Source organism: Eptesicus fuscus, chromosome 9 (assembly GCF_027574615.1).
Source record: "Eptesicus fuscus isolate TK198812 chromosome 9, DD_ASM_mEF_20220401, whole genome shotgun sequence".
NCBI lineage: Eukaryota > Metazoa > Chordata > Mammalia > Chiroptera > Vespertilionidae > Eptesicus > Eptesicus fuscus.
The window spans coordinates 47,718,599-47,728,745 of record NC_072481.1 but is presented as its reverse complement, the minus strand read 5'-3'; the positions used below and the strand labels follow the sequence as shown (position 1 = coordinate 47,728,745).

Genomic DNA, 10,147 nt, shown 5'->3' with positions numbered 1-10,147 from the left:
ACTTCCTTAGTCCATAATCAAAATAAGAAAAGATCAAATATCTAACACCTAAATAGAAAATAGTAGAAAAAATAGTACAGCAAACATGCTAATTAATTGCTCCTCTGTTTCTGTCCTTTGCTTATTTTGTTGTTGTAGGCTATGATTTTATCTACTCAAGATAATTTTAAGCAATAAAGTGAAAATTAAACTTGCAAGCTAATATTAATGTCTTGGTTTTAAAATAACTATTTTCAGCATTTACTTCACTACCATATATTTTGTATTATTTATCCTTCCTACAACAGAGAGAGCTGTTCTGTGCCTGGCAAGGAGGGAACATGAAAAGGATATCGTTGATTCTTTTTGAAAAATACAGGAGGTGTCCCTAATATTGCTACTTTTTTTGTGACCATAAAGTATGTTCCATCTTTGGATCTTAATTCTCTAATTTTTAAAAAATAGGGCAGAATTAAATTTATGTTGAGGGGGAAATTCAACTTCAGATTGCAAGGCAGCTTTCTCACATTAATTTTGACTACACAGCTCTACTTTTCTAAGAGTGACATCCTCTTGAAGTGGTTTTCCAAAATATTTTGTGGGAAATAAGAATTACTAGATGGCAACTCCTCATTCATGATCCCTAAACAGGAGACAAATTCATCGGGCAGCAGGGTCTGTTCTGGAAGAGTTTCACTGGGGGAAGCATTTTCCAAAAGCATGGTGGTTTCATCCTCTGTCGAGTTTTGCATGTCAGAAGGATTGCATTCTCCTTGATTTAAAATGAGGCTTAATTCTTCAAGAAATAGTGTATTGTTTAGTGAATGCATACTTGAGACAGAAAGAGCAAAATCAGGGTATTTTTTAAAAAGGGCATTTTTTTCCAGGTCTAAGGAATCAACTGTTAGTTTGAGAGCTGAGGAATCGGTTTCATCATCATTGCTGAAATGGTCTTCCTCAGTGAGGAAGTTTGAAACCTGGGGTTTATACCCCGTGTTGATATCAGGAATATACACAACTGTAGTACTGGTGAGCAGTGACTTCTGCAGGCACTCTGTTGTCTCCAGGGTTCCTGTATTCCTTCCTTTCTTGCAGTCCATGGGCTTGTGTTCCTCTTGGAGAAAGATTTCTATCTCTGTGATCACTGGATCAACATACAGGACTTGTTCACTGGAATTATTATTCATAAATTCACTCTTTTCCTGGGGAAGAAAAAGCATTGTTTCAATTTACAAAAGACATTTAAAAGGGCCAGCTGGATAACTGGATAAGGACTGGAATTCTAATTTCCCTCAACTTTCCTTTCCCTCTCCTGTTTCTCATATTGTTTGTCTTCCCATAGGATTTTCTCCTTTGTTACCCTGCTTGAATCCAAGCCTTTATTAAATTCTCCCGTGAGGAGACTAAAGGAAAGGAAAAATAAAAATAATCCATGTCTTAAGGACCTGTCTTGGTTTAAAATTTTTAAAGAGAAAGCGTTCTGCATATTGTTTCAGGGCCTTTTAAAATTTGGATTTTGAAATATGTTGGAATATCTTTTAATATTATGGAGCCTTACTACAAGAAAATACTTGGCTGCTTAAATGAAAAACTGGGGTAGGGGGAGAAACCTATTTTGCTTCCATTTGAGACTAAGGTTGTAAGAAGTGTTTTGAGTTGAGTTTCTAAAGGTGTGCAGCTGCTCGCAATTCAGACACATCTGAGGTAAGCAGGAGGGCAGATGAAGATTTTTATTTGTATAAAAGCCTGATCATTCTTCTGGGTAAGAAAAGGTCTCAAGGTTTTCCAGCTCATGGCTGGCTTCCCAGGGCAAATAGCTTTCACCCAACACAATTGTAAAATTATAGCTTCTGCTATGGACTAAATATCTGTGTCCCTCCAAAATGCATGTATCGATGCCCTAATCCCTGATCCGATAGAGTTCTCTTGATTGAATCATTTTTCGCATGCCTGATTTAATCTTGTGTTGTTTTGTGCAGTAACGTGCTGTACATGCTTATAGCCTGGGACCAATAGTCTGTACCATATAGCCTATGTGTGTAGTAGGCTGTACCACTATGGAAGTGCACTCTATGATGTTTGCACTGGGACAAAATTGTCTAACAACACATTTCTCAGAACATATTCCATCATTAAGCAGAAGATGACTGTATATACTACGTTTTTTTCCTATACGTACATACACTTTATGACTTCTCTTTGGATATCTAATTTTCCAGCTTCACTACTCTTATGCTTGGGGCCATCCTATATAATAAAAGCCTAATATGCAAATCGACCAAACGGCAGAACTACTGGTGGAACGACCAGTCGCTATGATGTGCACTGACCACCAGGGGGCAGATGCTTAACACAGGAGCTGCCCCCAGCCCACAGGCCCCAGGCCAGCCAAGGCGGGTGCCAGAGGGGACCCCTGATCGCCCCGCTGGTTGCCCCAGAGAGGGAGGTGACTGGCGGCGGCAGTGGCAGCGGGAGGTGGGGTCGGCAAATAAGTGGCACCAGGCTGGCTTAGGTGGGTGCCAGCAGGGGGCCCCTGATTGCCCCACCGGTTACCCCACAGATCGGCCTGATCACTGACCAGGCCTAGGGACTCTATCTGTGCATGAATTTCATGCACCAGGCCTCTAGTTATTAAATAAAATAAGGGTTACTTGAACACAAACACTGGAATACCACTTCAGTCAATCTGACAACTGAGATGGCTACCATGTGACTAATGGGCAGGTAGTGTATAATAGTTTGGGTACACTGGACAAATGCTCAGAACTGGCACAATTTAAAACTTATGAATTACTTATTTCTGGAATTTTCCATTTCATATGTTTGGACTGTAGATAACTGACAGTGGGAAAGGCAAAACCGCGGATAAGGGGGAACCACTATAGTTAAAGGATAGATGAAGTCAAAGGAACTAGACACTACAGGAAACTAAGAATGCAAGGTGGCTGTGTTCTGGGGAAGGAGGTGTTTCCCCACTTTAGGTTGGCAATTGAGTGAGGAAGTGGGTGGGAGTCAAACCACAACGAAGGACACAAGAGACCAATGGGAACTATTCCAGAGTGAGGGCCATAAAGGAAGAAGAGGATCTGATCACGAGAGAACAGAGACCTTTCTCTGAGCCATAAAAAGTCCCCAATTCCCTAGTACAATTAATAGGGGAGCAAAATAGCACTACTAAGTGGAATGAATATCAAGACTAAAGTATTTGTTATCTGTAATTTGGTGAATGTATGTTTGTCCTTCGGTCAATTGACCTTGTACTTCATTATATATGTGGGTTCAGTTGTTTAGATCACTCCTCCACTGTCAGCCATCCAAGCCCTTTCTCTCCTTCCTGTATCCAGAGACAAAGATCTCTCCTCCTGCTCAGGGTGGACTTTCCACCTCTTTCCTTTAGACCATCCCCTTGCTTCTTCTTTCTCACAGTCTTGTTCAATCATGTTCCTCTCTCTCTGTAATAATCCTTCTCAGGCCTGTCCAATTTAGTACAAACATGCTTCTGACTCCACACCCCTCTGGAGTTACTGTTATTCATTCATTCCACAAGTATTTGAAAGCTGACCACATGTCAGCATAGCCCCTTTCTTCCATTCCCTTCTAGACAACACTCATCGAAAGATGTTTCCACTCTTACTCCCCACTTCCTCCTTCTCCATCCACTTCTCAACTGAACCTCCGGACTAGGATCACCAATGACCTGCTCCTTGTCACTCCATGGACTCATTTTATTCCTTATGTTATAGACCCTCTACAAATGAGTCAGCACTATGGGTTCTTGCTTATTGACATTTTGTCCACACCTCACTATGCTCATTTCTCTGACCCCCCTAAATCTGCCTCTTTTCTAGCACCATGTCTATTTCAATTGAAAACTCCCACTGGCTCCTCATTGTCTTTAGCAGTAGTTTTCAACCCCTCAATAGTGTTCTCAACATTGGCCATGAAGTGAAATCATTTGGGTAACTTTGGAAAATACTGTTGCCTGGGTCTCCCCAGACCCATTCTCTCCCAGAGATCCTGGAATGGGCCAGGATTCTAATAAGCAACCAAGGCTGAAACTGTTGCCTTAGAGAGATGGGGAAGGAGGTGATTAATGGGCTTGCTTGGCGAAGCTCCAAATAGAGCCATTTTGTTTGTTTTACAAATACTCGTCTTCCTCACATCATTTGAACACAGGGTTCCTAAGCTAAAAATACAGATTTTATTAAAGTTTGAAAACTATTGGTCAACAGAATGAAGTTCCATAGCTGTAAGACCTTTTGTGATCTCCTCTCACTCACCATTCCAGTATTTTTCCAGCTGCTCCTCATGTAAATCCTTTTGATAAAGCAATACCCAGCACGCTCCTCTCCCTTCTGTGCGTTTGCTCATGTTGTCCTCTCTATTTTGAATGTTCTCTGTATCGTCTGAGCAACTCCTATTCATCTTTCAATATACTCTTGTCATGTGTCATCTTATTTTTGTCACTGCACTTACATCACTGCATTGCAATGCTTGGATGATGTGTCTGTCCCATTGACTAGGTTTTGAGCCTCTTGATGGCCAGGCCAGAATGCTGGAAAGTAGAAGCACACACAGCAGATTCCTTCCCTTCACTCATAATCATCAGCAGTTCCTCCATAACCAGCAAAGGCCCTTATGTCCTCAAGGTCTTCTGGCTCACCCTTCTCTTCTTTGCTGAAGTGGAAACCTGGCCCCACCCCTAGTGACACCTTCTCCCATAGTCCTCACACATTTATTTTCTAATTCCACTGGGTCTCAGGAGTGAACTGGTGTCCTCCTTGGGCTCCACCTGCTTCTGTAAATGAAAACTCCTTTGGGTCTGTGAGGCTCATACAATTGAACCTTTCTGCCCTCTTCCTTTGGTCCCTGAACACACCTACCAATTGCATAGCCACCAAGTGACTCTGACACCTAGTTCACAATCTTTCACTTCTCTCTCTCTCTCTCTCTCTTCCTTTTATCTTTCTTCTTTCTTTATATTGTTGACATTATTACAGATGTCCTCATTCCCCGCCCCCTTCCACCCACACCCACCCTCTCCTTCCTCTGGCCCTAAGCACATTGTTGTCTGTGTCCATGCATATATGTTCTTTGGCTATTCTCTTCTCCTTCTTTCATCACGTTGAATAGCATTGTGTTTTTGTTGTTCTATCTCTCTTTTCTTTTCCTAATTCCATTCTCTCATCTCTTAAGTATGATTTGAAATATGTATTAGTTTGTTTCTACATATGTTTACACAGTTATGCTTATATGTACACACATTTACTTATTGAAATGGAAATTCTACTCTATTGAACTGCACTCATGGACACAGCTGCCATTTAGTTTTTATTTGATGGTGTTTAGTTACCTGTAGCATTTTCACAGCATTACTGTTCTTCATACTAGGAATGTCTTCATGAAGCCATTTTGGAATTAGAAATAACATTCTTCTTTTAATGCTAAAAAACAAAAAAGCACATTAGAAGCATTTTACTATAGGATTGGTGTAGGCAATCCTATGGGATATTAGGAAATCAACTACAGTAGAATGCATAATAAAATCAAACTTTCTGAAGCAGGAGCTAAGATTTCCATCTCTTTAAATAGTTAAGTGGGAAGTTGATTCAATGTCTGTAGGGATTTTTTCTCTTCTCTCTATTACTCTGCTTCTCTCTAATGAGCCGGAACATTTCAAAACACTCACACTAGATTCAAAATAAGTGGGAGAACCACCGTGGAAGTGAAAACTGTACATATGTTAGATATGGCAAAGCATGATTAGCAGGACATCTCAGTGTGGAAACGTTTGGAAAACTTAAGGGATATTTTGTAGAACTTTCCAAGGTGACCATAAACACAGAAAAATATTAAAGAAGAAAGTATTATATAATAAAACCATTTAATTCAAGCTTCTCTAATTCTGAATTTGTAATGATTCCAGATAGGGTTGAGATGATAGTGGTGGTTCAAACTTTCTTTATGTGGATGGAATAGGGAGACTGGGAAACTGTCTTACAGTGAGAATGCCATTTTTTATTTAGCCTGTGTACTTATTCAGGATCACTGGGGTGGGGTGATGGAAAGAAGAGGGAGAAGCTGTGTACAATCCACTTCTCCAAAGCTATCCCTTGGAACTGCCACTGTGTTGGAAGCATTTTCTGCATTTATAGTAAAAATTGATTTGAGAAAAAGATTGTACCAGGAACTTAGAAGAGACTAAACTGATCTATGGTACATTTTCCCATGTTAACAGTGCATCCATTAACAATAGGTCAGATTTGTTAATCTATTTAAGCAGCTTCTCTACGGACTTTTACTAACATTCTTCTTTTAATGCTAAAAAAACAAAGATCCTGTATGTAGGACTTTATGGTTTTAATTATAAAACAGAGAAGTAACAACCAAAATGTCTGAAAGTACTTCGCTAGCCCAATTTTATCTTGAACTGTAGGGTAAAAATAATTTCCTTACACATTTATGCAGTGTTTCATGATTCAGCTTCTTTACTAATTTACACTCTCTTTCTATACCTAAAATTAGACCAAATTAGTAAGTTCATTGCTATTGTAGAAAAGTTTTTATACAGCTGCTGATATAGCAAGAATATATATATCCACTCTTATTTTTGTTATTTAAAATGTATTACTCTCTGTTTTCCAGTTCTATTTCTGAAATAAGGGTTATATAAATAACGTATCATTATAGTAAACTAGAGGGCCAATGCACGAAATTTGTGCAAGGGGCTCAGCCCTCGCAGCCCCGGCTTCATCTGAAAGGTCGTCCGGAAGGTCATTCGGCTGTCCGGTCTAATTCGCATATTACCCTTTTATTATTATAGATAACAGTATCTGCTAATATGTACGGTAGTTATATTGGAATTATCTCTTGTTATTTTATCTTTTTAAAAATAATACATATTTAGCCAAAACCGGTTTGGCTCAGTGGATAGAGCGTCGGTCTGCGGACTGAAAGGTCCAGGTTCGATTCCGGTCAAGGGCATGTACCTTGGTTGCGGGCACATCCCCAGTAAGGGGTGTGCAGGAGGCAGCTGGTCGATGTTTCTCTCTCATCGATGTTTCTAGCTCTCTGTCCCTCTCCTTTCCTCTCTGTAAAAAATCAATAAAATATATTTTTTTAAAAAAATAATACATATTTAAATAATTAAATTAGCAAAAAATTGTCCTATTTTCTTATTTGTCATTATCAACAGGAAGCTAATTCTTAGTTTATTCTTAGTAACAAATTTACTGATATTTAAAATTTCACACTAACAGACTTCTTGGATAACACAAATATTAATATTTGTATGTGGTATAAATTTGAATATTAAAATATTTCAAAGGGCTTTGTAATTGAGTATATTTTAAAACAACTGAAAATCGTTTTTTTCGGATTAAAGATGGCGACCGGCAGGAAGGTAGGGAGAGAGAGAGTGTGAGTGAGGAACCCATAGAGAAGAGTGTAGTCGTGTGTGGTGTGTGTGTGTATAAGCTAGGGTCAGTTAGATTCTGCACGTCTTCCAAGGGGCTGCCTAACCGGGCAGTCCTAGACAGCGGAGCCCCGCGCACAAAGCGGACACATCTTCGCGGCTGTTGCGGACGCGGAGACCACGCCATCTTGAGAAACAGAGCTGCCTGAGACTTGGATCCTGGCTTCTGACACAAAACAGGACCCTGTAGCCACTGGGGACAGAGAACTGCTATCACAGCTTCAGACCAACAAACAACAAGAATCCAGGCGTCCCGGCAGAATTCCGTGAGTCAAAGAGCCTACCCCCTCCCCGCAGGCGCGCAGACAGCGCCATTTTAACTGATAGATCCGCCTCTCGCCCAAGCCACAGAGCTTTGCGCAGGGACTCGCTCCCCCTCAGGGAATTTGGCGCGCGCGAGCGCACAGGAGAGAATCAGCTCCCTGTTGGGGAAATCTGTCAGTGCGCACAGAGGGCTCCCCTTCGGAGAATTTGGGGGAATTTGGCTTGCGGGCCACAGCTCTCCCTTCAGGGAATCTTAGTGCTTGCACAGAGGGGCTTTCCCTTTGGGGAATTTGGCGCGCAGGACAGACTCCGCCCCCCTTCCGGGACTCCGGTAGAGTGCACAGAGCCAGCTCACCTTCAGGAAATCAAGAGTGTGCGCCCTAGCCGGTTTGGCTCAGTAGAGAGAGCACACACAGGTCGCAGCTCCACTTCAGGGAATTTGGCACGCCGGACACAGCTGCCTGGGATCCCTGACTCACAGCGCATTCACACTAAGAGCCAGCGACCCCAATTGTTGGTGCATGCACACACAGGGACCCTGAGTCTCAACGAGAAACCGCACAAGGCAACAGAGACTCTGACACTCTAGTCTTGGTGCAGACACAGGGAAACTCTGACTCCTGGCACATGCTAAGGATCTCATTTTCGGCACATACCAACAGTGTGGTGCAGACAGGGCCCCTGAATCTAAGTGTGCACACGAGACCACACGGAACACTGGGACACTGACCCTGGGCAAGTCTGGTTCCCACCAACCAAAGGCAGCCACACGTCCTAGTGTCAGAGCACTTCAGTGAAACTCGGGTGGAGTGAAGTCCCCACAGCACACGGCCCAGGTCCACACAAACGGAAGCTTGAGCTTTCTGGTGATAGCCAGAATGGGGAAACGAAATAACTCACAGAGGAAAGAAAATGTGGAGTCGCCAAGAAAGGAAATCAGTGAAACTGAAGCTTGCAACATGACCGAAAAGGAGTTTAGAGTAATGGTCGTGGAATTTATACATCGGATGGATGAGAAAATAAACAACTTATGCAAGAATCAGGAAGAAATGAAAAGTGATATAGCTACAATCAAAAACACCATGGAAAGTTTCAACAGTAGACTACAAGAAGCAGAGGACCGAATTAGTGAGTTAGAAGATCAGGTACAGAAACAAGCTCAATCTCAACAGCAATTGGAGAAAAAAATTAAAAAGCAGGAGGAAAGCCTAAGGGAGCTTCGGGACAACATGAAACGAAGTAACATGCGTATAATAGGTCTGCCAGAAGGACAAGAAGAGCAGCAGGGATTAGAAAATCTATTTGAAGAAATAATGACAGAAAACTTCCAGGATATGGGGAAGATAAAAGTTACACAAGTACAGAGAGTCCCAAGCAGGATCAAACCCAAAAGACCCACACCAAGACATGTCATAATTTCAATGGCAAATATAAATGATAAAGAGAGAATCTTAAAGGCGGCAAGAGAGAGACAGAGAGTTACCTACAAAGGAACACCCATCAGATTGTCAAATGATTACTCAACAGAAACACAACAAGCTAGAAGTGAATGGACAGAGGTATACAAAGTGTTGCAAAGCAAAGGACTGAATCCAAGAATACTATATCCAGCAAGACTATCAATCAAAATTGAAGGGGAAATCAGGAGCTTTGCAGATAAAAAAAGGCTTAAGGAGTTTATCACCACCAAACCAGCAATGCAAGAATTGCTAAAGGGAATACTGTAAAAAGAAGAAATAAACAGGTAAGAAGGAATATAGACACAAAAATAGTTATGACCACAAACAAATACCTTTCAGTAATATCTTTAAATGTAAATGGACTAAATGCTCCAATCAAAAGATATCGAGTAGCTGAATGGATAAAAAAACACGACCCATATATATGCTGTCTACAAGAGACCCACCTCAGAACAAGAGACTCACACAGATTGAAAGTGAAGGGATGGAAAAATATCTTTCAGGCAAATGGAAATGAAAAAAAAGCTGGGGTAGCAATACTTATATCTGACAAAATAGACCTCAAAGTAAATGCCATAACAAGAGATAAAGAAGGCCACTTCATAATACTAAAGGGAGAAATCCAACAAGAAGAAATAATTCTGGTAAACATATACGCTCCCAATATAGGAGCACCCAAATACATAAAAAAACTCCTGGAAGATTTCAAGGGAGAGATTAATAGCAATACAATCATAGTAGGAGACTTTAATACCCCACTATCACCACTGGACAAATCCTCTAAACAAAAAATCAGCAAAGAAACAGCAATCCTAAATGAATCACTAGACCAGATGGAATTAATTGACATCTTTAGAACATTTCACCCCAAAGCCACAGAATATACATTCTTCTCAAGTGCACATGGGTCATTTTCAAAGATAGACCATATGCTGGGTCACAGGCAAAGTCTCTTCAAATTCAAGAAGAT

The 10,147-nt window shown here is 41.1% G+C and overlaps 1 protein-coding gene across 1 annotated transcript in view; it reads right to left on the bottom strand.

Moving 5' to 3' along the window:
- Nucleotides 1–527: 527 nt before the first annotated feature.
- The window catches only part of IL23R (interleukin 23 receptor), an 81,444-nt gene continuing 71,824 nt past the window's right edge, over nt 528–10,147 (bottom strand). Inside the window, exons 10-11 of the mRNA XM_054721122.1 lie at nt 5,333–5,423; nt 528–1,181 (exon numbers count right to left, since the gene is read on the bottom strand). Coding sequence (XP_054577097.1) covers nt 528–1,181; nt 5,333–5,423 — 745 coding nt within the window. The remainder of the gene's footprint in view (nt 1,182–5,332; nt 5,424–10,147) is intronic.